Consider the following 27,722-nt stretch of genomic DNA (forward strand, 5'->3'; position numbering starts at 1 on the left):
ATAAGGTGTCTCTGTGTGTGTGTGATGGTCTATCACTCGTTACTGTCGGATAAGGTGTCTGTGTGTGTGTGTGACGGTCTATCACTCGTTACTGTCGGATAAGGTGTCTGTGTGTGTGTGATGGTTTATCACTCGTTACTGTCGGATAAGGTGTCTGATTGTGTGATGGTCTATCACTCGTTACTGTAGAATAAGGTGTCTGTGTGTGTGTGTGATGGTCTATCACTCATTACTGTCGGATAAGGTGTCTGTGTGTGTGTGACGGTCTATCACTCGTTACTGTCGGATAAGGTGTGTGTGTGTGTGTGATGGTCTATCACTCGTTACTGTCGGATAAGGTGTCTGTGTGTGTGTGACGGTCTATCACTCGTTGCTGTCGGATAAGTGTCTGTGTGTGTGTGTGATGGTCTATCACTCGTTACTGTCGGATAAGTGTCTGTGTGTGTGTGTGACGGTCTATCACTCGTTACTGTCGGATAAGTTGTCTGTGTGTGTGTGTGTGATGGTCTATCACTCATTACTGTTGGATAAGGTGTGTGTGTGTGTGTGATGGTCTATCACTCGTTACTGTCGGATAAGGTGTGTGTGTGTGTGTGATGGTCTATCACTCGTTACTGTCGGATAAGGTGTCTGTGTGTGTGTGACGGTCTATCACTCGATACTGTCGGATAAGGTGTCTGTGTGTGTGTGACGGTCTATCACTCGTTACTGTCGGATAAGGTGTTTCTGTGTGTGACGGTCTATCACTCGTTACTGTCGGATAAGGTGTCTGTGTGTGTGTGACGGTCTATCACTCGTTACTGTCGGATAAGGTGTCTGTGTGTGTGTGTGATGGTCTATCACTCGTTACTGTCGGATAAGGTGTCTGTGTGTGTGTGTGATGGTCTATCACTCATTACTGTCGGATAAGGTGTCTCTGTGAGTGTGATGGTCTATCACTCGTTACTGTCGGATAAGGTGACTGTGTGTGTGTGATGTTCTATCACTCGTTACTGTCGGATAAGGTGTCTGTGTGTGACGGTCTATCACTCGTTACTGTCAGATAAGGTGTCTGTGTGTGTGTGTGACGGTCTATCACTCGTTACTGTCGGATAAGGTGTCTGTGTGTGTGTGTGATGGTCTATCACTCATTACTGTCGGATAAGGTGTCTCTGTGAGTGTGATGGTCTATCACTCGTTACTGTCGGATAAGGTGACTGTGTGTGTGTGATGTTCTTTCACTCGTTACTGTCGGATAAGGTGTCTGTGTGTGCCGGTCTATCACTCGTTACTGTCAGATAAGGTGTCTGTGTGTGTGTGTGATGGTCTATCACTCGTTACTGTCGGATAAGGTGTCTGTGTGTGTGTGACGGTCTATCACTCGTTACTGTCGGATAAGGTGTCTGTGTGTGTGTGTGACGGTCTATCACTCGTTACTGTCGGATAAGTGTCTGTGTGTGTGTGACGGTCTATCACTCGTTACTGTCAGATAAGGTGTCTGTGTGTGTGTGTGATGGTCTATCACTCGTTACTGTCGGATAAGGTGTCTGTGTGTGTGTGATGGTCTATCACTCGTTACTGTCGGATAAGGTGTCTCTGTGTGTGTGTGTGTGTGATGGTCTATCACTCGTTACTGTCGGATAAGGTGTCTCTGTGTGTGTGTGATGGTCTATCACTCGTTACTGTTGGATAAGGTGTCTCTGTGTGTGTGATGGTCTATCACTCGTTACTGTCGGATAAGGTGTCTGTGTGTGTGTGATGGTCTATCACTCGTTACTGTCGGATAAGGTGTGTGTGTGTGTGTGTGACGGTCTATCACTCGTTACTGTCGGATAAGGTGTCTCTGTGTGTGTGTGACGGTCTATCACTCGTTACTGTCGGATAAGGTGTCTCTGTGTGTGTGATGGTTTATCACTCGTTACTGTCGGATAAGGTGTCTCTGTGTGTGTGTGACGGTCTATCACTCGTTACTGTCGGATAAGGTGTCTGTGTGTGTGATGGTCTATCACTCGTTACTGTCGGATAAGGTGTCTGTGTGTGTGTGTGTGACGGTCTATCACTCGTTACTGTCGGATAAGGTGTCTGTGTGTGTGTGACGGTCTATCACTCGTTACTGTCGGATAAGGTGTGTGTGTGTGTGTGTGATGGTTTATCACTCGTTACTGTCGGATAAGGTGTCTGTGTGTGTGATGGTCTATCACTCGTTACTGTCGGATAAGGTGTCTGTGTGTGTGTGTGTGACGGTCTATCACTCGTTACTGTCGGATAAGGTGTCTGTGTGTGTGTGACGGTCTATCACTCGTTACTGTCGGATAAGGTGTGTGTGTGTGTGTGACGGTCTATCACTCGTTACTGTCGGATAAGGTGTGTGTGTGTGTGTGTGATGGTCTATCACTCGTTACTGTCGGATAAGGTGTCTGTGTGTGTGTGTGACGGTCTATCACTCGTTACTGTCGGATAAGTGTCTGTGTGTGTGTGGGATGGTCTATCACTCGTTACTGTCGGATAAGGTGTCTGTGTGTGTGTGATGTTCTATCACTCGTTACTGTCGGATAAGGTGTGTGTGGGTGTGTGATGGTCTATCACTCGTTACTGTCGGATAAGGTGTCTGTGTGTGTGTGTGACGGTCTATCACTCGTTACTGTCGGATAAGGTGTCTGTGTGTGTGTGTGACGGTCTATCACTCGTTACTGTCGGATAAGTGTCTGTGTGTGTGTGGGATGGTCTATCACTCGTTACTGTCGGATAAGGTGTCTGTGTGTGTGTGATGTTCTATCACTCGTTACTGTCGGATAAGGTGTGTGTGGGTGTGTGATGGTCTATCACTCGTTACTGTCGGATAAGGTGTCTGTGTGTGTGTGGGATGGTCTATCACTCGTTACTGTCGGATAAGGTGACTGTGTGTGTGTGATGTTCTATCACTCGTTACTGTCGGATAAGGTGTCTGTGTGTGACGGTCTATCACTCGTTACTGTCGTATAAGTGTCTGTGTGTGTGACGGTCTATCACTCGTTACTGTCAGATAAGGTGTCTGTGTGTGTGTGTGATGGTCTATCACTCGTTACTGTCGGATAAGGTGTCTGTGTGTGTGTGATGGTCTATCACTCGTTACTGTCGGATAAGGTGTGTGTGTGTGTGTGTGTGTGATTGTCTATCACTCGTTACTGTCGGATAAGGTGTGTGTGTGTGTGTGTGTGTGTGTGTGATTGTCTATCACTCGTTACTGTCGGATAAGGTGTCTGTGTGTGTGTGTGTGTGTGATTGTCTATCACTCGTTACTGTCGGATAAGGTGTCTCTGTGTGTGTGATGGTCTATCACTCGTTACTGTCGGATAAGGTGTCTGTGTGTGTGTGATGGTCTATCACTCGTTACTGTCGGATAAGGTGTGTGTGTGTGTGTGATGGTCTATCACTTGTTACTGTCGGATAAGGTGTCTGTGTGTGTGTGATGGTTTATCACTCGTTACTGTCGGATAAGGTGTCTGTGTGTGTGTGTGACGGTCTATCACTCGTTACTGTCGGATAAGGTGTGTGTGTGTGTGTGATGGTCTATCACTCGTTACTGTCGGATAAGGTGTCTGTGTGTGTGTGACGGTCTATCACTCGTTACTGTCGGATAAGGTGTGTGTGTGTGTGTGTGACGGTCTATCACTCGTTACTGTCGGATAAGGTGTCTGTGTGTGTGTGATGGTCTATCACTCGTTACTGTCGGATAAGGTGTCTGTGTGTGTGTGATGGTCTATCACTCGTTACTGTCGGATAAGGTGTCTCTGTGTGTGTGTGTGTGATGGTCTATCACTCGTTACTGTCGGATAAGGTGTCTGTGTGTGTGTGATGGTCTATCACTCGTTACTGTCGGTTAAGGTGTCTGTGTGTGTGTGATGGTCTATCACTCGTTACTGTCGGATAAGGTGTCTCTGTGTGTGTGATGGTCTATCACTCGTTACTGTCGGATAAGGTGTCTGTGTGTGTGTGATGGTCTATCACTCGTTACTGTCGGATAAGTGTCTGTGTGTGTGTGACGGTCTATCACTCGTTACTGTCGGATAAGGTGTCTCTGTGTGTGTGATGGTTTATCACTCGTTACTGTCCGATAAGGTGTCTGTGTGTGTGTGATGGTCTATCACTCGTTACTGTCGGATAAGGTGTGTGTGTGTGTGTGTGATGGTCTATCACTCGTTACTGTCGGATAAGGTGTGTCTGTGTGTGATGGTCTATCACTCGTTACTGTCGGATAAGGTGTATGTGTGTGTGTGACGGTCTATCACTCGTTACTGTCGGATAAGGTGTCTCTGTGTGTGTGTGTGACGGTCTATCACTCGTTACTGTCGGATAAGTGTCTGTGTGTGTGTGGGATGGTCTATCACTCGTTACTGTCGGATAAGGTGTCTGTGTGTGTGTGATGTTCTATCACTCGTTACTGTCGGATAAGGTGTGTGTGTGTGTGTGTGATGGTCTATCACTCGTTACTGTCGGATAAGGTGTCTGTGTGTGTGTGATGGTCTATCACTCGTTACTGTCGGATAAGGTGACTGTGTGTGTGTGATGTTCTATCACTCGTTACTGTCGGATAAGGTGTCTGTGTGTGACGGTCTATCACTCGTTACTGTCGGATAAGTGTCTGTGTGTGTGTGACGGTCTATCACTCGTTACTGTCAGATAAGGTGTCTGTGTGTGTGTGTGATGGTCTATCACTCGTTACTGTCGGATAAGGTGTCTGTGTGTGTGTGATGGTCTATCACTCGTTACTGTCGGATAAGGTGTGTGTGTGTGTGTGTGTGTGTGTGTGATTGTCTATCACTCGTTACTGTCGGATAAGGTGTGTGTGTGTGTGTGTGTGTGATTGTCTATCACTCGTTACTGTCGGATAAGGTGTCTGTGTGTGTGTGTGTGTGTGTGTGATTGTCTATCACTCGTTACTGTCGGATAAGGTGTCTCTGTGTGTGTGATGGTCTATCACTCGTTACTGTCGGATAAGGTGTCTGTGTGTGTGTGATGGTCTATCACTCGTTACTGTCGGATAAGGTGTCTGTGTGTGTGTGATGGTCTATCACTCGTTACTGTAGAATAAGGTGTCTCTGTGTGTGTGACGGTCTATCACTCGTTACTGTCGGATAAGGTGTGTGTGTCTGTGTGTGTGTGATGGTCTATCACTCGTTACTGTCGGATAAGTGTCTGTGTGTGTGTGATGGTCTATCACTCGTTACTGTCAGTTAAGGTGTCTGTGTGTGTGTGATGGTCTATCACTCGTTACTGTCGGATAAGGTGTGTGTGTGTGTGTGTGTGTGTGATGGTCTATCACTCGTTACTGTCGGATAAGGTGTCTGTGTGTGTGACGGTCTATCACTCGTTACTGTCGGATAAGGTGTCTCTGTGTGTGTGTGACGGTCTATCACTCGTTACTGTCGGTTAAGGTGTCTGTGTGTGTGTGATGGTCTATCACTCGTTACTGTCGGATAAGGTGTGTGTGTGTGTGTGTGTGTGTGTGTGATGGTCTATCACTCGTTACTGTCGGATAAGGTGTCTGTGTGTGTGACGGTCTATCACTCGTTACTGTCGGATAAGGTGTCTGTGTGTGTGTGTGATGGTCTATCACTCGTTACTGTCGGATAAGATGTCTGTGTGTGTGTGATGGTTTATCACTCGTTACTGTCAGATAAGGTGTCTGTGTGTGTGTGTGACGGTCTATCAATCGTTACTGTCGGATAAGGTGTCTGTGTGTGTGTGATGGTCTATCACTCGTTACTGTCGGATAAGGTGTCTGTGTGTGTGTGATGGTCTATCAGTCGTTACTGTCCGATAAGGTGTCTCTGTGTGTGTGTGACGGTCTATCACTCGTTACTGTCGGATAAGGTGTCTGTATGTGTGTGATGGTTTATCACTCGTTACTGTCGGATAAGGTGTCTGTGTGTGTGTGTGTGTGTGACGGTCTATCACTCGTTACTGTCGGATAAGGTGTCTGTGTGTGTGTGATGGTTTATCACTCGTTACTGTCGGATAAGGTGTCTGTGTGTGTGTGATGGTCTATCACTCGTTACTGTCGGATAAGGTGTCTGTGTGTGTGTGATGGTCTATCACTCGTTACTGTCCGCTAAGGTGTCTCTGTGTGTGTGTGACGGTCTATCACTCATTACTGTCGGATAAGGTGTCTCTGTGAGTGTGATGGTCTATCACTCGTTACTGTCGGTTAAGGTGTCTGTGTGTGTGTGATGGTTTATCACTCGTTACTGTCGGATAAGGTGTCTGTGTGTGTGTGATTGTCTATCACTCGTTACTGTCCGATAAGGTGTCTCTGTGTGTGTGTGACGGTCTATCACTCGTTACTGTCGGATAAGGTGTGTGTGTGTGTGTTTGTGTGATGGTCTATCACTCGTTACTGTCGGATAAGGTGTCTGTGTGTGTGTGATGGTCTATCACTCGTTACTGTCGGATAAGGTGTCTCTGTGTGTGTGTGACGGTCTATCACTCGTTACTGTCGGATAAGGTGTGTGTGTGTGAGTGATGGTCTATCACTCGTTACTGTCGGATAAGGTGTCTGTGTGTGTGTGTGACGGTCTATCACTCGTTACTGTCGGATAAGGTGTCTCTGTGTGTGTGTGTGACGGTCTATCACTCGTTACTGTCGGATAAGTGTCTGTGTGTGTGTGGGATGGTCTATCACTCGTTACTGTCGGATAAGGTGTCTGTGTGTGTGTGATGTTCTATCACTCGTTACTGTCGGATAAGGTGTGTGTGTGTGTGTGTGATGGTCTATCACTCGTTACTGTCGGATAAGGTGTCTGTGTGTGTGTGGGATGGTCTATCACTCGTTACTGTCGGATAAGGTGACTGTGTGTGTGTGATGTTCTATCACTCGTTACTGTCGGATAAGGTGTCTGTGTGTGACGGTCTATCACTCGTTACTGTCGGATAAGTGTCTGTGTGTGTGTGACGGTCTATCACTCGTTACTGTCAGATAAGGTGTCTGTGTGTGTGTGTGATGGTCTATCACTCGTTACTGTCGGATAAGGTGTCTGTGTGTGTGTGATGGTCTATCACTCGTTACTGTCGGATAAGGTGTGTGTGTGTGTGTGTGTGTGTGTGATTGTCTATCACTCGTTACTGTCGGATAAGGTGTGTGTGTGTGTGTGTGTGTGATTGTCTATCACTCGTTACTGTCGGATAAGGTGTCTGTGTGTGTGTGTGTGTGTGTGTGATTGTCTATCACTCGTTACTGTCGGATAAGGTGTCTCTGTGTGTGTGATGGTCTATCACTCGTTACTGTCGGATAAGGTGTCTGTGTGTGTGTGATGGTCTATCACTCGTTACTGTCGGATAAGGTGTCTGTGTGTGTGTGATGGTCTATCACTCGTTACTGTAGAATAAGGTGTCTCTGTGTGTGTGACGGTCTATCACTCGTTACTGTCGGATAAGGTGTGTGTGTCTGTGTGTGTGTGATGGTCTATCACTCGTTACTGTCGGATAAGTGTCTGTGTGTGTGTGATGGTCTATCACTCGTTACTGTCAGTTAAGGTGTCTGTGTGTGTGTGATGGTCTATCACTCGTTACTGTCGGATAAGGTGTGTGTGTGTGTGTGTGTGTGTGTGTGTGTGATGGTCTATCACTCGTTACTGTCGGATAAGGTGTCTGTGTGTGTGACGGTCTATCACTCGTTACTGTCGGATAAGGTGTCTCTGTGTGTGTGTGACGGTCTATCACTCGTTACTGTCAGTTAAGGTGTCTGTGTGTGTGTGATGGTCTATCACTCGTTACTGTCGGATAAGGTGTGTGTGTGTGTGTGTGTGTGTGATGGTCTATCACTCGTTACTGTCGGATAAGGTGTCTGTGTGTGTGACGGTCTATCACTCGTTACTGTCGGGTAAGGTGTCTGTGTGTGTGTGTGATGGTCTATCACTCGTTACTGTCGGATAAGATGTCTGTGTGTGTGTGATGGTTTATCACTCGTTACTGTCGGATAAGGTGTCTGTGTGTGTGTGTGACGGTCTATCAATCGTTACTGTCGGATAAGGTGTCTGTGTGTGTGTGATGGTCTATCACTCGTTACTGTCGGATAAGGTGTCTGTGTGTGTGTGATGGTCTATCAGTCGTTACTGTCCGATAAGGTGTCTCTGTGTGTGTGTGACGGTCTATCACTCGTTACTGTCGGATAAGGTGTCTGTATGTGTGTGATGGTTTATCACTCGTTACTGTCGGATAAGGTGTCTGTGTGTGTGTGTGTGTGTGTGACGGTCTATCACTCGTTACTGTCGGATAAGGTGTCTGTGTGTGTGTGATGGTTTATCACTCGTTACTGTCGGATAAGGTGTCTGTGTGTGTGTGATGGTCTATCACTCGTTACTGTCGGATAAGGTGTCTGTGTGTGTGTGATGGTCTATCACTCGTTACTGTCCGCTAAGGTGTCTCTGTGTGTGTGTGACGGTCTATCACTCATTACTGTCGGATAAGGTGTCTCTGTGAGTGTGATGGTCTATCACTCGTTACTGTCGGTTAAGGTGTCTGTGTGTGTGTGATGGTTTATCACTCGTTACTGTCGGATAAGGTGTCTGTGTGTGTGTGATTGTCTATCACTCGTTACTGTCCGATAAGGTGTCTCTGTGTGTGTGTGACGGTCTATCACTCGTTACTGTCGGATAAGGTGTGTGTGTGTGTGTTTGTGTGATGGTCTATCACTCGTTACTGTCGGATAAGGTGTCTGTGTGTGTGTGATGGTCTATCACTCGTTACTGTCGGATAAGGTGTCTCTGTGTGTGTGTGACGGTCTATCACTCGTTACTGTCGGATAAGGTGTGTGTGTGTGAGTGATGGTCTATCACTCGTTACTGTCGGATAAGGTGTCTGTGTGTGTGTGTGACGGTCTATCACTCGTTACTGTCGGATAAGGTGTCTCTGTGTGTGTGTGTGACGGTCTATCACTCGTTACTGTCGGATAAGTGTCTGTGTGTGTGTGGGATGGTCTATCACTCGTTACTGTCGGATAAGGTGTCTGTGTGTGTGTGATGTTCTATCACTCGTTACTGTCGGATAAGGTGTGTGTGTGTGTGTGTGATGGTCTATCACTCGTTACTGTCGGATAAGGTGTCTGTGTGTGTGTGGGATGGTCTATCACTCGTTACTGTCGGATAAGGTGACTGTGTGTGTGTGATGTTCTATCACTCGTTACTGTCGGATAAGGTGTCTGTGTGTGACGGTCTATCACTCGTTACTGTCGGATAAGTGTCTGTGTGTGTGTGACGGTCTATCACTCGTTACTGTCAGATAAGGTGTCTGTGTGTGTGTGTGATGGTCTATCACTCGTTACTGTCGGATAAGGTGTCTGTGTGTGTGTGATGGTCTATCACTCGTTACTGTCGGATAAGGTGTGTGTGTGTGTGTGTGTGTGTGTGATTGTCTATCACTCGTTACTGTCGGATAAGGTGTGTGTGTGTGTGTGTGTGTGATTGTCTATCACTCGTTACTGTCGGATAAGGTGTCTGTGTGTGTGTGTGTGTGTGTGTGATTGTCTATCACTCGTTACTGTCGGATAAGGTGTCTCTGTGTGTGTGATGGTCTATCACTCGTTACTGTCGGATAAGGTGTCTGTGTGTGTGTGATGGTCTATCACTCGTTACTGTCGGATAAGGTGTCTCTGTGTGTGTGACGGTCTATCACTCGTTACTGTCGGATAAGGTGTGTGTGTCTGTGTGTGTGTGATGGTCTATCACTCGTTACTGTCGGATAAGTGTCTGTGTGTGTGTGATGGTCTATCACTCGTTACTGTCAGTTAAGGTGTCTGTGTGTGTGTGATGGTCTATCACTCGTTACTGTCGGATAAGGTGTGTGTGTGTGTGTGTGTGTGTGATGGTCTATCACTCGTTACTGTCGGATAAGGTGTCTGTGTGTGTGACGGTCTATCACTCGTTACTGTCGGATAAGGTGTCTCTGTGTGTGTGTGACGGTCTATCACTCGTTACTGTCAGTTAAGGTGTCTGTGTGTGTGTGATGGTCTATCACTCGTTACTGTCGGATAAGGTGTGTGTGTGTGTGTGTGTGTGTGATGGTCTATCACTCGTTACTGTCGAATAAGGTGTCTGTGTGTGTGACGGTCTATCACTCGTTACTGTCGGATAAGGTGTCTGTGTGTGTGTGTGATGGTGTATCACTCGTTACTGTCGGATAAGATGTCTGTGTGTGTGTGATGGTTTATCACTCGTTACTGTCGGATAAGGTGTCTGTGTGTGTGATGGTCTATCACTCGTTACTGTCGGATAAGGTGTGTGTGTGTGTGTGTGACGGTCTATCAATCGTTACTGTCGGATAAGGTGTCTGTGTGTGTGTGATGGTCTATCACTCGTTACTGTCGGATAAGGTGTGTGTGTGTGTGTGTGACGGTCTATCACTCGTTACTGTCGGATAAGGTGTCTGTGTGTGTGTGTGTGTGTGACGGTCTATCACTCGTTACTGTCGGATAAGGTGTCTGTGTGTGTGTGTGACGGTCTATCACTCGTTACTGTCGGATAAGGTGTCTGTGTGTGTGTGTGACGGTCTATCACTCGTTACTGTCGGATAAGGTGTCTGTGTGTGTGTGACGGTCTATCACTCGTTACTGTCGGATAAGGTGTCTGTGTGTGTGTGTGTGACGGTCTATCACTCGTTACTGTCCGATAAGGTGTCTCTGTGTGTGTGTGACGGTCTATCACTCATTACTGTCGGATAAGGTGTCTCTGTGAGTGTGACGGTCTATCACTCGTTACTGTCGGTTAAGGTGTCTGTGTGTGTGTGATGGTTTATCACTCGTTACTGTCGGATAAGGTGTCTGTGTGTGTGTGATTGTCTATCACTCGTTACTGTCCGATAAGGTGTCTCTGTGTGTGTGTGACGGTCTATCACTCGTTACTGTCCGATAAGGTGTCTGTGTGTGTGTGACGGTCTATCACTCGTTACTGTCCGATAAGGTGTCTCTGTGTGTGTGTGATGGTTTATCACTCGTTACTGTCGGATAAGGTGTCTGTGTGTGTGTGACGGTCTATCACTCGTTACTGTCGGATAAGGTGTCTGTGTGTGTGTGTGACGGTCTATCACTCGTTACTGTCGGATAAGGTCTCTGTGTGTGTGTGACGGTCTATCACTCGTTACTGTCGGATAAGGTGTGTGTGTGTGTGTTTGTGTGATGGTCTATCACTCGTTACTGTCGGATAAGGTGTCTGTGTGTGTGTGATGGTCTATCACTCGTTACTGTCGGATAAGGTGTCTCTGTGTGTGTGTGACGGTCTATCACTCGTTACTGTCGGATAATGTGTCTGTGTGTGAGTGATGGTCTATCACTCGTTACTGTCGGATAAGGTGTCTCTGTGTGTGTGTGACGGTCTATCACTCGTTACTGTCGGATAAGGTGTCTGTGTGTGTGTGATGGTCTATCACTCGTTACTGTCGGATAAGGTGTCTCTGTGTGTGTGTGACGGTCTATCACTCGTTACTGTCGGATAAGGTGTCTGTGTGTGAGTGATGGTCTATCACTCGTTACTGTCGGATAAGGTGTCTCTGTGTGTGTGTGATGGTCTATCACTCGTTACTGTCGGATAAGGTGTGTGTGTGTGTGTGACGGTCTATCACTCGTTACTGTCGGATAAGGTGTCTCTGTGTGTGTGACGGTCTATCACTCGTTACTGTCGGATAAGGTGTGTGTGTGTGTGTGATGGTCTATCACTCGTTACTGTCGGATAAGGTGTGTGTGTGTGTGTGACGGTCTATCACTCGTTACTGTCGGATAAGGTGTGTGTGTGTGTGTGACGGTCTATCACTCGTTACTGTCGGATAAGGTGTCTGTGTGTTATGGTCTATCACTCGTTACTGTCGGATAAGGTGTCTGTGTGTGTGTGATGGTCTATCACTCGTTACTGTCGGATAAGGTGTCTCTGTGTGTGTGTGTGTGTGATGGTCTATCACTCGTTACTGTCGGATAAGGTGTCTGTGTGTGTGTGTGATGGTCTATCACTCTTTACTGTCGGATAAGGTGTCTCTGTGTGTGTGTGACGGTCTATCACTCGTTACTGTCGGATAAGGTGTCTTTGTGTGAGTGATGGTCTATCACTCGTTACTGTCGGATAAGGTGTCTCTGTGTGTGTGTGATGGTCTGTCACTCGTTACTGTCGGATAAGGTGTCTGTGTGTGTGTGATGGTCTATCACTCGTTACAGTCAGATAAGGTGTCTCTGTGTGTGATGGTCTATCACTCGTTACTGTCGGATAAGGTGTCTCTGTCTGTGTGTGATGGTCTGTCACTCGTTACTGTCGGATAAGGTGTCTCTGTGTGTGTGTGTGACGGTCTATCACTCGTTACTGTCGGATAAGGTGTGTGTGTGTGTGTGTGACGGTCTATCACTCGTTACTGTCGGATAAGGTCTCTGTGTGTGTGTGACGGTCTATCACTCGTTACTGTCGGATAAGGTGTCTGTGTGTGTGTGACGGTCTATCACTCGTTACTGTCGGATAAGGTGTCTGTGTGTGTGTAACGGTCTATCACTCGTTACTGTCGGATAAGGTGTCTGTGTGTGTGTGACGGTCTATCACTCGTTACTGTCGGATAAGGTGTGTGTGTGTGTGATGGTCTATCACTCGTTACTGTTGGATAAGGTGTCTGTGTGTGTGTGTGATGGTCTATCACTCGTTACTGTCGGATAAGGTGTCTGTGTGTGTGTGATGGTCTATCACTCGTTACTGTCGGATAAGGTGTGTGTGTGTGTGACGGTCTATCACTCGTTACTGTCGGATAAGGTCTGTGTGTGTGTGACGGTCTATCACTCGTTACTGTCGGATAAGGTGTCTGTGTGTGATGGTCTATCACTCGTTACTGTCGGATAAGGTGTCTGTGTGTGTGTGATGGTCTATCACTCGTTACTGTCGGATAAGGTGTCTGTGTGTGTGTGTGTGTGTGATGGTCTATCACTCTTTACTGTCGGATAAGGTGTCTGTGTGTGTGTGTGTGTGTGACGGTCTATCACTCGTTACTGTCGGATAAGGTGTCTCTGTGTGTGTGTGACGGTCTATCACTCGTTACTGTCGGATAAGGTGTCTGTGTGTGAGTGATGGTCTATCACTCGTTACTGTCGGATAAGGTGTCTCTGTGTGTGTGTGATGGTCTATCACTCGTTACTGTCGGATAAGGTGTCTGTGTGTGTGTGATGGTCTATCACTCGTTACTGTCGGATAAGGTGTCTCTGTGTGTGTGTGTGACGGTCTATCACTCGTTACTGTCGGATAAGGTGTCTGTGTGTGAGTGATGGTCTATCACTCGTTACTGTCGGGTAAGGTGTCTCTGTGTGTGTGTGATGGTCTATCACTCGTTACTGTCGGATAAGGTGTCTGTGTGTGTGTGATGGTCTATCACTCGTTACTGTCGGATAAGGTGTCTCTGTGTGTGTGTGTGATGGTCTATCACTCGTTACTGTCGGATAAGGTCTCTGTGTGTGTGTGACGGTCTATCACTCGTTACTGTCGGATAAGGTCTCTGTGTGTGTGTGACGGTCTATCACTCGTTACTGTCGGATAAGGTGTCTGTGTGTGTGTGATGGTCTATCACTCGTTACTGTCGGATAAGGTGTCTGTGTGTGTGTGACGGTCTATCACTCGTTACTGTCGGATAAGGTGTCTGTGTGTGTGATGGTCTATCACTCGTTACTGTCGGATAAGGTGTCTGTGTGTGTGTGTGATGGTCTATCACTCGTTACTGTCGGATAAGGTGTCTGTGTGTGTGTGATGGTCTATCACTCGTTACTGTCGGATAAGGTGTCTGTGTGTGTGTGATGGTCTATCACTCGTTACTGTCGGATAAGGTGTCTGTGTGTGTGATGGTCTATCACTCGTTACTGTCTGATAAGGTGTCTCTGTGTGTGTGATGGTCTATCACTCGTTACTGTAGAATAAGGTGTCTGTGTGTGTGTGATGGTCTATCACTCGTTACTGTCGGATAAGGTGTCTCTGTGTGTGTGATGGTCTATCACTCGTTACTGTCGGATAAGGTGTCTGTGTGTGTGTGACGGTCTATCACTCGTTACTGTCGGATAAGGTGTACGTGTGTGTGTGTGATGGTCTATCACTCGTTACTGTCGGATAAGGTGTCTGTGTGTGTGTGTGATATTCTATCACTCGTTACTGCCCGATAAGGTGTCTGTGTGTGTGTGATGGTCTATCACTCGTTACTGTCGGATAAGGTGTGTGTGTGTGTGTGACGGTCTATCACTCGTTACTGTCGGATAAGGTGTGTGTGTGTGTGTGTGACGGTCTATCACTCGTTACTGTCGGATAAGTTGTCTGTGTGTGTGTGATGGTCTATCACTCGTTACTGTCGGATAAGGTGTCTCTGTGTGTGTAATGGTCTATCACTCGTTACTGTCGGATAAGGTGTCTGTGTGTGTGATGGTCTATCACTCGTTACTGTCAGATAAGGTGTCTGTGTGTGTGTGTGACGGTCTATCACTCGTTACTGTCGGATAAGGTGTCTGTGTGTGTGTGATGGTCTATCACTCGTTACTGTCGGATAAGGTGTCTCTGTGTGTGTGATGGTCTATCACTCGTTACTGTAGAATAAGGTGTCTGTGTGTGTGTGATGGTCTATCACTCGTTACTGTCGGATAAGGTGTGTGTGTGTGTGTGATGGTCTATCACTCGTTACTGTCGGATAAGGTGTCTGTGTGTGTGTGACGGTCTATCACTCGTTACTGTCGGATAAGGTGTCTCTGTGTGTGTGTGTGACGGTCTATCACTCGTTACTGTCGGATAAGGTGTCTGTGTGTGTGTGATGGTCTATCACTCGTTACTGTCGGATAAGGTCTCTGTGTGTGTGTGACGGTCTATCACTCGTTACTGTCGGATAAGGTCTCTGTGTGTGTGTGACGGTCTATCACTCGTTACTGTCGGATAAGGTGTGTGTGTGTGTGATGGTCTATCACTCGTTACTGTCGGATAAGGTGTCTCTGTGTGAGTGATGGTCTATCACTCGTTACTGTCGGATAAGGTGTGTGTGTGTGTGTGACGGTCTATCACTCGTTACTGTCGGATAAGGTGTCTGTGTGTGTGTGATGGTCTATCACTCGTTACTGACGGATAAGGTGTCTGTGTGTGTGTGACGGTCTATCACTCGTTACTGTCGGATAAGGTGTCTGTGTGTGTGTAACGGTCTATCACTCGTTACTGTCGGATAAGGTGTCTCTGTGTGTGTGTGATGGTCTATCACTCGTTACTGTCGGATAAGGTGTCTGTGTGTGTGTGATGGTCTATCAGTCGTTACTGTCGGATAAGGTGTGTGTGTGTGTGTGTGATGGTCTATCACTCGTTACTGTCGGATAAGGTGTGTGTGTGTGTGACGGTCTATCACTCGTTACTGTCGGATAAGGTGTGTGTGTGTGTGATGGTCTATCACTCGTTACTGTCGGATAAGGTGTCTGTGTGTGTGTGTGATGGTCTATCACTCGTTACTGTCGGATAAGGTGTGTGTGTGTGTGACGGTCTATCACTCGATACTGTCGGATAAGGTGTCTGTGTGTGTGTGTGACGGTCTATCACTCGTTACTGTCGGATAAGGTGTCTGTGTGTGTGTGTGACGGTCTATCACTCGTTACTGTCGGATAAGGTGTCTGTGTGTGTGTGATGGTCTATCACTCGTTACTGTCGGATAAGGTGTCTCTGTGTGTGTGTGTGTGTGACGGTCTATCACTCCTGTCTGTGTGTGATGGTCTATACTCCTGTACACTGTAATCCTGTACACTGTACTCCTGTATAGTGTCAAACATAGGATCAACATTCAAGTGTACTCCTGTACACTGTAATCCTGTACACTGTAATCCTGTACACTGTAATCCTGTACACTGTCAAACATCAGATCAACATTGAATTGTACTCCTGTACACTGTACTCCTGTACACTGTAATCCTGTATAATGTAATCCTGTATACTGTAATCCTATACACTGTACTCCTGTATACTGTAATCCTGTACACTGTAATCCTGTACACTGTACTCCTGTATACTATAATCCTGTACACTGTCAAACATCAGATCAACATTCAAGTGTACTCCTGTATACTGTAATCCTGTACACTGTAATCCTGTACACTGTAATCCTGTATACTGTAATCCTGTACACTGTCAAACATCAGATCAACATTCAAGTGTACTCCTGTATACTGTAATCCTGTACACTGTAATCCTGTACACTGTAATCCTGTATACTATAATCCTGTACACTGTCAAACATCAGATCAACATTCAAGTGTACTCCTGTATACTGTAATCCTGTACACTGTAATCCTGTACACTGTAATCCTGTATACTGTAATCCTGTATAATGTAATCCTGTATACTGTAATCCTGTACACTGTAATCCTGTATACTGTAATCCTATACACTGTACTCCTGTACACTGTAATCCTGTACACTGTAATCCTGTACACTGTACTCCTGTACACTGTAATCCTGTATACTCTCAAACATCAGATCAACATTCAATTGTAATCCTGTATACTGTAATCCTGTACACTGTAATCCTGTATACTGTAATCCTGTACACTGTACTCCTGTACACTGTAATCCTGTATACTCTCAAACATCAGATCAACATTCAATTGTACTCCTGTACACTGTACTCTTGTACACTGTAATCCTGTACACTCTCAAACATCAGATCAACATTCAATTGTACTCCTGTACACTGTAATCCTGTATACTCTCAAACATCAGATCAACATTCAATTGTACTCCTGTACACTGTAATCCTGTATACTCTCAAACATCAGATCAACATTCAATTGTACTCCTGTACACTGTAATCCTGTATACTCTCAAACATCAGATCAACATTCAATTGTACTCCTGTACACTGTAATCCTGTACACTCTCAAACATCAGTTCAACATTCAATTGTAATCCTGTACACTGTAATCCTGTATACTGTAATCCTGTACACTGTAATCCTGTATACTGTAATCCTGTACACTGTACTCCTGTACACTGTAATCCTGTACACTATACTCCTGTACACTGTAATCCTGTATACTCTCAAACATCAGATCAACATTCAATTGTACTCCTGTACACTGTACTCCTGTACACTGTAATCCTGTACACTCTCAAACATCAGATCAACATTCAATTGTACTCCTGTACACTGTACTCCTGTACACTGTAATCCTTTATACTCTCAAACATCAGATCAACATTCAATTGTAATCCTGTACACTGTAATCCTGTATACTGTAATCCTGTACACTGTACTCCTGTACACTGTAATCCTGTATACTCTCAAACATCAGATCAACATTCAATTGTAATCCTGTACACTGTAATCCTGTATACTGTAATCCTGTACACTCTCAAACATCAGATCAACATTCAATTGTACTCCTGTACACTGTACTCCTGTACACTGTAATCCTGTATACTCTCAAACATCAGATCAACATTCAATTGTACTCCTGTACACTGTAATCCTGTATACTGTAATCCTGTACACTGTAATCCTGTATACTGTAATCCTGTACACTGTACTCCTGTACACTATACTCCTGTACACTGTAATCCTGTATACTCTCAAACATCAGATCAACATTCAATTGTACTCCTGTACACTGTACTCCTGTACAGTGTAATCCTGTACACTATACTCCTGTACACTGTAATCCTGTATACTCTCAAACATCAGATCAACATTCAATTGTACTCCTGTACACTGTACTCCTGTACACTGTAATCCTGTACACTCTCAAACATCAGATCAACATTCAATTGTACTCCTGTACACTGTAATCCTGTATACTGTAATCCTGTACACTGTACTCCTGTACACTGTAATCCTGTATACTCTCAAACATCAGATCAACATTCAATTGTAATCCTGTACACTGTAATCCTGTATACTGTAATCCTGTACACTCTCAAATATCAGATCAACATTCAATTGTACTCCTGTACACTGTACTCCTGTACACTGTAATCCTGTATACTCTCAAACATCAGATCAACATTCAATTGTACTCCTGTACACTGTAATCCTGTACACTGTCAAACATCAGATCAACATTCAAGTGTACTCCTGTATACTGTAATCCTGTATACTTTAATCCTGTATACTGTAATCCTGTACACTGTAATCCTGTATACTGTAATCCTGTATAATGTAATCCTGTATACTGTAATTCTGTACACTGTAATCCTGTATACTGTAATCCTGTACACTGTACTCCTGTACACTGTAATCCGGTACACTGTAATCCTGTACACTGTCAAACATCAGATCAACATTCAAGTGTACTCCTGTATACTGTAATCCTGTATACTGTAATCCTGTACACTGTACTCCTGTACACTGTAATCCTGTACACTATACTCCTGTACACTGTAATCCTGTATACTCTCAAACATCAGATCAACATTCAATTGTACTCCTGTACACTGTAATCCTGTACACTCTCAAACATCAGATCAACATTCAATTGTACTCCTGTACACTGTAATCCTGTATACTCTCAAACATCAGATCAACATTCAATTGTACTCCTGTACACTGTAATCCTGTACACTCTCAAACATCAGATCAACATTCAATTGTACTCCTGTACACTGTAATCCTGTATACTCTCAAACATCAGATCAACATTCAATTGTAATCCTGTACACTGTAATCCTGTATACTGTAATCCTGTACACTGTACTCCTGTACACTGTAATCCTGTATACTCTCAAACATCAGATCAACATTCAATTGTACTCCTGTACACTGTACTCCTGTACACTGTAATCTTGTATACTCTCAAACATCAGATCAACATTCAATTGTACTCCTGTACACTGTAATCCTGTATACTCTCAAACATCAGATCAACATTCAATTGTACTCCTGTATACTGTAATCCTGTACACTGTAATCCTGTATACTGTAATCCTGTATACTGTAATCCTGTACACTCTCAAACATCAGATCAACATTCAATTGTACTCCTGTACACTGTAATCCTGTATACTCTCAAACATCAGATCAACATTCAATTGTACTCCTGTATACTGTAATCCTGTATACTGTAATCCTGTACACTGTAATCCTGTATACTGTAATCCTGTATACTGTAATCCTGTACACTCTCAAACATCAGATCAACATTCAATTGTACTCCTGTACACTGTACTCCTGTACACTGTAATCCTGTATACTCTCAAACATCAGATCAACATTCAATTGTACTCCTGTATACTGTACTCCTGTACACTGTAATCCTGTACACTGTCAAACATCAGATCAACATTCAACTGTACTCCTGTACACTGTAATCCTGTATACTGTAATCCTGTACACTGTACTCCTGTATACTGTAATCCTGTACACTGTCAAACATCAGATCAACATTCAATTGTAATCCTGTACACTGTAATCCTGTATACTGTAATCCTGTACACTGTACTCCTGTACACTGTAATCCTGTACACTGTCAAACATCAGATCAACATTCAAGTGTAATCCTGTACACTGTACTCCTGTACACTGTAATCCTGTACACTGTACTCCTGTATACTGTAATCCTGTACACTGTCAAACATCAGATCAACATTCAATTGTACTCCTGTACACTGTAATCCTGTATACTGTAATCCTGTACACTGTACTCCTGTACACTGTAATCCTGTACACTGTCAAACATCAGATCAACATTCAATTGTACTCCTGTATACTGCCAAACTAAACAACGTCCTTTGGACCAAGGTGCAAAACACAGTGCTATGTGAATTAACACACACATGACACATCCAGTAATATTACCTCAAATAAATTTACAAATAATAAGGTGCACTTACATGACAAGTTTAAAAGTAAACAGTCTGCTGCTGCTGGCTCTTCATGTGTAATGAGAACTGGGTGGCGGCAGGGACTTCAGCAGATTCACAGCCTGGGGGAAGAAGCTCTTTCTCATTCTCACCGTTTTTGTCTAATACTGTAGTACCTCCCGCTGGTAGGAGGTCAAAGAGATTGTTGGACGATGGGAGAGATAATGGGCAATGCTAAGGACCCTGCACTCCCGGTAAGTATCTCGATGGATTCTCTCGGCTGCCTTTGCAGGGAGTTGCGGTTAGATGTCTTGCATTTGTGGTAGCAGACGGTGATGACACGGGGGAGGGTATGAGGGGTGCTGAGGGTCTGTGGAGAGGAACGGCTGGTGTGGATGCAGAAGAGGCGTGGTGGTGTCTGGTTGTTTAATGGGCGGATATATTGATCAACCTGATAGATTCGGCGCATTGAGGTAGAATTGTGTTACAGCCTGCATGTCCAGCTCTCAGCGGACCGGGGTCCTGTCCTCTCCCACTACCCCTGCTGCCGATTTTATCCACCATCCTCATCAACCCCCCCCCCCCCCAGAGATTCCACTGTCCTCTTCAACTCTCCAGCCACATTTTGTGTTAAGATCCACAACAGTTGCAGAAACTGTTGGATGAGGCTGGGAGAGCCGGCGCTGGGGCTCCCGTTCGCCGGTGGGTTTCGGAGAGTATCTCCTCACCGGCGACTGCCGGTCGCCCCCGGGAACCGCAGCCCTCTGGAGGCTTCTCCTCCACCCCGGGTCCCAGACACACAGGGTGTGGTTGTTTAACACGGCGTGGTGTGGGTAGAGCGGCCTCATCTCCAGCTCGGCCCCGGCAGTGGGTACGGGGAGCGTTCTGGGGCGATGGGAAGCCGTCACTTGGAGACTCCAATACCAGGGATCCGGAATCCCAGGAACTTCTCCTGTCCGGGACCCAAATCTGGGGAGCCGCCCTATCCCTCATCTCCGTGGCACCTCAAACCCTTCCATTCGGGACACGGACATCCTGGAGCAGCCTCCTTAACTCTCCCCTGGACTGAGATATCCCTTCCCCTCCAAGAGCCTGGGACGTTCCCTTTCCTTCACCTCGGCAGCTGGACTCGTCCGAGGCGCCGATCCCCCGGGTCTCGGACCGGGACCAGTCCAGGAAACTTCCCTCCTCTCCCGGAGTGCACCCCCCCCACTCTCCCCGGGACCACAACGCCTTGGTCGCTCCCTTCCCTCCTCTCTCGGAGTGCACCCCCTCCACTCTCCCCGGGACCACAACGCCTGGGACGCTCCCTTCCCTCTTCTCCCGGAGTGCACCCCCTCCACTCTCCCCGGGACCACAACGCCTTGGACGCTCCCTTCCCTCTTCTCCCGGAGTGCACCCCCCCTCCACTCACCCCTAGGACGCTCCCTTCCCTCCTCTCCCGGAGTGCACCCCCCCTCCACTCTCCCCGAAACCACATCGCCTGGGACGCTCCCTTCCCTCCTCTCCCGGAATGCACCCCCCCTCCACTTTCCCCGGGACCACATCGCCTGGGACGCTCCCTTCCCTCCTCTCCCGCAGTGCACCCCCCCTCCACTCTCCCCGAAACCACATCGCCTGGGACGCTCCCTTCCCTCCTCTCCCGGAATGCACCCCCCCCTCCACTTTCCCCGGGACCACATCGCCTGGGACGCTCCCTTCCCTCCTCTCCCGGAGTGCACCCCCCCCCTCCACTCTCCCCGGGACCACATCGCCTGGGACGCTCCCTTCCCTCCTCTCCTGGGACTGGCACCAGTCCGGGAATACCCACCCCCCCATCCCCGAGAGGCCGACAGCCGGAGACCACCCCGTACTCACGATTAAGCTCCAGCATGGAATCGTAGACCTTGCACTGGACCTGCCCGGTGCTCTGCGCCACGCACGACATCCAAAGCCCTTCGTATATGGCCTGGGCCGTGACGATGTTGTCGCCGGCGTAGGACGAGGTCCTCCATTGAGGGAGCGACGTGCTAGTGATTACCGCCACCCAGCCGATGAAGGCCAGTGCGAAGCCCAACAGCTGGAAGCCCACGTTCGCCATAACTCAACCGTGTATCTGGCGCGGAGTGAGGCGAGCGAGCCGAGGAGCCTGCCCCTCCCTCTCGTCTCCCCGCCCACCCTCAACCAGCGGCAGCACTTTGCATGTGCGCGCCACAAGTTCTCGAGCGGGGACAGGCAGAAATGATGCTTTCTCGCGTATCTACCTGCACTGATGGTCCGTGACAGGTCGTTCTTTCTGTCCCGATGCTTCGGGTGACTACTGAGAGAAGTTTATCAGAGTATTAGTATTCACATCTGAGACGGAGGCGACCATTATATCCCGGCAATGGTTCGAAGATGTACTTGCGCGCTCCGATTCTTTCTCGGTTTTGACATCTATTAAAATAGGGATTTCAAGTTGCAGGCCAGACATTGTTAGTGAGACTGGACGATATCTGAAGAGGCTGCAGGGTCTGTGCCTGTGGAAACATTTCTCATGGTCCCCGTCCACGTCGGGGTTGAAGGGAGCGAGATGGCAGACATTCCGTACAAGGAAGGATATAAATGTAGTGGTGCCATTTCATAACGGGACATGAAAGACATAATGAAAAAGTCCACTCCATCACTGTGACAACAAAGTTGGGATATGGAAAAGGAAGTTTGGCATTTATATAAAATTCAGAGGATGATGGGAACTCGTCTGGTAGATGGGTAGAAAAGGAAGGAAGTTATATTGCAGAAAGATAGTTCAGAATTAAAGTGCACGATGCGGGTATTTGTAGAGAGTGCTCGTATCAAGGAAGGGTGCCGCATACGCTGTTTGAATGCTGTTCCTATGAGGTGCAAAGGGACAGACACAGTTTAACGTGGCTAGTTAGATCCAATATCATTGACTTTCTGAAAAGCATTAGACTTTTTGATATTATGCGATTTCTTTGTGGAGAATTTAGTGGGTATACTTCCGGCCTTTTTGCTCCAGACTCCAACTCAGTAGGGCATGATAATGTTGGTCTCCCATTCGCCACTAAATGTTAAACGTAGAGCACCTTACAAGCCAACCAGACACCCCCCCACCCCCACACACACACACAGATTCAGCAAACCCTTTCCCCTCCCTGGCCCTAATCCGGAGCTCAAAGCCCAACCCAGTCATACCCCGCCCTCCTAAACCCTAATGCAGCCCACCCGAAGTCCAAGTCCACGTGTGCACAGGCCAAATGAAACACCAGCGGCAGCCTCACAGGCGTAGAAAATTAGTTACGAAAAACCTTTAAATTCGACACAATGTTTACAGCAAAGAGATCAAAGTTGCTCAGCTGCGTGTGGCAGTTGGCCGAAGAAGCGATGGGTTGAAAGAGGAGCTGTCCCTGAATTTGGTGATGGGCGCTAACATCGAGGTGCCTCAGCATCTGCCATTAGGGACGCCGGCGCTCAGGTCACGCTCTCTTCCCGCTTCTCCCATCAACGAGGACGATTCTTACCCAACGCCATCAGATTTCTGAATGGACAATGAACCCACGAGCACCACCTCACTATTTTACCCTTCTTGTACGACTTTTCAGCTTAATTTTTAAAATATATTTTAGTGTAATTTATAGTTTTTTAATTATGTATTGCGAAGTACTGCAGTCACAAAACAACAAATTCAAGACATTTGTAGTGATATGGGACTGACTCTGATGCAGATTCAGCCAGCCGTCCTATCTCACTCCTGAATGCTGACTCACCGCACCTCCCAGTTTGCCCAGCGTGGAGGTATCGTTGGAGAATTTACACATGGAGCGCTGCCCAGCCACAGTCATGTGTTTGGAGGTAGCGCGGGGGAGAGGCGCACGGCTTCAGGTTCACACCTGACAGAGATATTAGATAACACAGTTGCACAATCCTACCCTACATTCCTCCCTCACTCCCCTTCCCTCCTACCACATATCACACTCCGTTTCTCCTCCCCCTCAACAGTCCCTCCCTTCCTCCCCATTGCTCCCTCCCTCCTCATTTCCGCTTCCAGCTCCTCCTCCTGCCCACCCTATTTCTGATCTCCCCTTCCCCTCTCCCTCATCTCCCGATCCCTCCTCCCTCAGCATTTTCCCTTTCACTCTCTCCTCTCCCTCCAGCCTCCCCTCCCCTCACCTATTTGCTCTCCCCTACCACCCTCTCCCACTCTTCCTCTCTCCCTTTCTCCCTCTCATTCCCACCCTCACACCCTGTCTTCTGCTCCCAACCCATCGTCCTCCTTCCCTCCACATTCGTCTTCACCTCTACTCCCTCCATCCTCTTCCCCTCTCTTTGTCCCTTCCTCTTCCCTCCCGACCTCCCCCTTCCCTCCCCTTTCTCCCCCTCCCTGTTCCCCTACCCTCTACCCCTCTGCTCTCCTCAACACCCCTCCTCTCTCTCACCCACCGCTCTCCTTCCTCCCCTGCCCCTCCACTCCCCCTTCCCCTCCCCTACTCACCTCCCTTTAACCACCACGCACCCTCCAAACACCTCTCCCCATTCCCCTACCCTCTCCAACTCTTTCCCTCCCTCTCCTCCCCTCCACCCCTCCCACTCTCCCCTCAACACCCTCCCCTCTCATCATCCCTCTCCCTTCCCCCCCGCCCTCCACTCCACTGCCCCTCCAATCCCCTCGCCTTCCCCCTCTCCCCTCACACTTCCTCACTCCTTAACTCTCTCCGATCTCATCTCACCTCACACCCTCCCCTTCACATCTGCAGCCTCCTCTCTCCTTCTCCAGCATGTCCTTTCTCTCCTTCCCTCTCCCCCTCCCCTCCTCCACACTCACCTGCCCACTCCCTCCTCCCCTCCCCTCCACTCATGCCCTCCCCCTCTCCGCATTACTTTCCCCACCCGATCCCCTTCCCCACCTGCTCTTCCCTCCCCATTACCTTCCCTGCCTTTCCTTCGCCCCTCCCCTCCACTCTCTCCAACTCAGCCCTCACCTCACCCCATCCCCCTTACCTCATTCCTCCTACTGACCCTCTCTCCAACCCCTTCACTCTCCTAACCCCACCCCTCTGTCCTCCCCATCCCCCTCTCCTCTTACCCACCCTCCCCCTCCCCTCCCTTCCCCTTTCCTTCCCTCCTTTCCCCTTTCCTCCCCTCCTTTCCCCCTCTCCTCAAAGCCCCTCTGACCCTAGCCCCTCCCTTCAATCCTACCCACTTTCCTCCCCTGAACCCTTACCCTCCTTTTCCCTTCCCTCCCTCCTCCCTTCCACCTCCCCTGCCCCATCCCTTCCCCTTCCTTCTTCCCTCCCCTAAACCCCTTTCCTCCCCAACACCCTCCCTTCCCCTACCCCTCACCCCCCCTCAATTCACTCTCCCTCCTGATCTCAACTCACCCCTCTTCCCCATCTCCTCATGCCCTCCCCTCTGCCTCTCCCCACCCTCCCCTTCTCACCTCCTGCTCATCTTTCCTCCTCTGCTTCTCCCCTCCCTTCCTTTCCCCTTTTCCCCACCCCAATCCCCTCCCTTTCCCCCTTTCCCCAACCCCCTTCCCTCTCACCCTGCCTTCTCCATCCCCCTTTCCCACTCGCCTCTCACCCTGCCTTCTCCATTCCCCTTTCCCACTCGCCTCTCCCCCTTCCCTCCCCATTCCCCTCGACACCCTTCTCTTCCCCTTTCACTCACCCTGCCCCTCCCTTTCCGCTTCCCAACTCCTCTTCCCCTTCCCACCCACCCTCCTCTCTACCCTCAGCCTACCCCATTCCCTTCTGCTCTCTCCCATTCCCCTCCACCATTCTCCAACCCCTCCTCTCTTCTTCCTCCCCTCCTCCCCACCACCGCTTCCCTTCTCACACTTCAATCTCCCCATCCCCTCTTCCCACTGATCACCTTCCTTCCCCTCCTCCTTCTCAACTCACCATCCCCCTTCCCTCATCTCTCCCCAATCCCCTCCCCTCCTCCTTCTCCTCTCACCATCCAACCTTCCCTCATCTCTCCCCAATCCCCTCCCCTCCTCCTTCTCCACTCACCATCCCCCTTCCCTCATCTCTCCCCAATCCCCTCCCCTCCTTCACTCACCATCCCCCTTCCCTCATCTCTCCCCAATCCCCTCCCCTCCTCCTTCTACACTCACCATCCCCCTTCCCTCCTCTCTTCCCAATCCTTCCCCTCCTCCTTCTCCACTCACCATCCCCCTTCCCTCATCTCTTCCCAATCCCCTCCCCTCCTCCTTCTCCACTCACCATCCCCCTTCCCACATCTCTCCCCAATCCCCTCCCCTCCTCCTTCTCTGCTCACCATCCCCCTTCCCTCATCTCTTCCCAATCCCCTGCCCTCCTCCTTCTCCACTCACCATCCCCCTTCCCTCATCTCTTCCCAATCCCCTCCCCTCCTCCTTCTCCACTCACCATCCCCCTTCCCACATCTCTCCCCAATCCCCTCCCCTCCTCCTTCTCTGCTCACCATCCCCCTTCCCTCATCTCTTCCCAATCCCCTCCCCTCCTCCTTCTCCTCTCACCATCCCCCTTCCCTCATCTCTCCCCAATCCCCTCCCCTCCTCCTTCTCCACTCACCATCCCCCTTCCCTCATCTCTTCCCAATCCCCTGCCCTCCTCCTTCTCCACTCACCATCCCCCTTCCCTCATCTCTCCCCAATCCCCTCGCCTCCTCCTTCTCCACTCACCATCCCCCTTCCCTCATCTCTCCCCAATCCCCTCCCCTCCACCTTCTCCACTCACCATCCCCCTTCCGTCATCTCTCCCCAATCCCCTCCCCTCCTCCTTCTCCTCTCACCATTCCCCTTCCCTCATCTCTCCCCAATCCCCTCCCCTCCTCCTTCTCCACTCACCATCCCCCTTCCCTCATCTCTGCCCAATCCCCTCCCCTCCTCCTTCTCCACTCACCATCCCCTTTCCCTCATCTCTCCCCAATCCCCTCCCCTCCTCCTTCTCCACTCACCATCCCCCTTCCCTCATCTCTCCCCAATCCCCTCCCCTCCTACTCCACTCACCATCCCCTTCCCTCATCTCTCCCCAATCCCCTCCCCTCCTCCTTCTCCTCTCACCATCCCCCTTCCCTCATCTCTCCCCAATCCCCTCCCCTCCTCCTTCTCCACTCACCATCCCCCTTCCCTCAACTCTTCCCAATCCCCTGCCCTCCTCCTTCTCCACTCACCATCCCCCTTCCCTCATCTCTCCCCAATCCCCTCCCCTCCTCCTTCTCTGCTCACCATCCCCCTTCCCTCATCTCTCCCCAATCCCCTCCCCTCCTCCTTCTCCTCTCACCATCCCCCTTCCCTCATCTCTCCCCAATCCCCTCCCCTCCACCTTCTCCACTCACCATCCCCCTTCCCTCATCTCTCCCCAATCCCCTCCCCTCCTCCTTCTCCTCTCACCATCCCCCTTCCCTCATCTCTCCCCAATCCCCTCCCCTTCTCCTTCTACACTCACCATCCCCCTTCCCTCATCTCTCCCCAATCCCCTCCCCTCCTCCTTCTCTGCTCACCATCCCCCTTCCCTCATCTCTCCCCAATCCCCTCCCCTCCTCCTTCTCCACTCACCATCCCCCTTCCCTCATCTCTCCCCAATCCCCTCCCCTCCTCCTCCACTCACCATCCCCCTTCCCTCATCTCTCCCCAATCCCCTCCACTCCTCCTCCACTCACCATCCCCCTTCCCTCATCTCTTCCCAATCCCCTCCCCTCCTTCTCCACTCACCATCCCCCTTCCCTCATCTCTTCCCAATCCCTTCTCCTCCTCCTTCTCCACTCACCATCCCCCTTCCCTCATCTCTCCCCAATCCCCTCCCCTCCTCCTTCTCCACTCACCATCCCCCTTTCCTCATCTCTCCCCAATCCCCTCCCCTCCTTCACTCACCATCCCCCTTCCCTCATCTCTCCCCAATCCCTTCCCCTGCTCCTTCTCTGCTCACCATCCCCCTTCCCTCATCTCTCCACAATCCCCTCCCCTCCTCCTTCTCCACTCACCATCTCCCTTCCCTC

The 27,722-nt window shown here is 48.8% G+C and overlaps 1 protein-coding gene across 1 annotated transcript in view; it reads right to left on the bottom strand.

Moving 5' to 3' along the window:
- The window catches only part of LOC132406129 (claudin-1-like), a 170,799-nt gene extending 148,950 nt beyond the window's left edge, over nucleotides 1-21,849 (bottom strand). Inside the window, exon 1 of the mRNA XM_059991374.1 lies at nucleotides 21,621-21,849. Within this exon, the coding sequence (XP_059847357.1) occupies nucleotides 21,621-21,843 (223 nt within the window). The 5' untranslated portion in view covers nucleotides 21,844-21,849. The remainder of the gene's footprint in view (nucleotides 1-21,620) is intronic.
- Nucleotides 21,850-27,722: the final 5,873 nt, after the last annotated feature.

This window comes from Hypanus sabinus, chromosome 2 (assembly GCF_030144855.1).
Source record: "Hypanus sabinus isolate sHypSab1 chromosome 2, sHypSab1.hap1, whole genome shotgun sequence".
Lineage (NCBI taxonomy): Eukaryota > Metazoa > Chordata > Chondrichthyes > Myliobatiformes > Dasyatidae > Hypanus > Hypanus sabinus.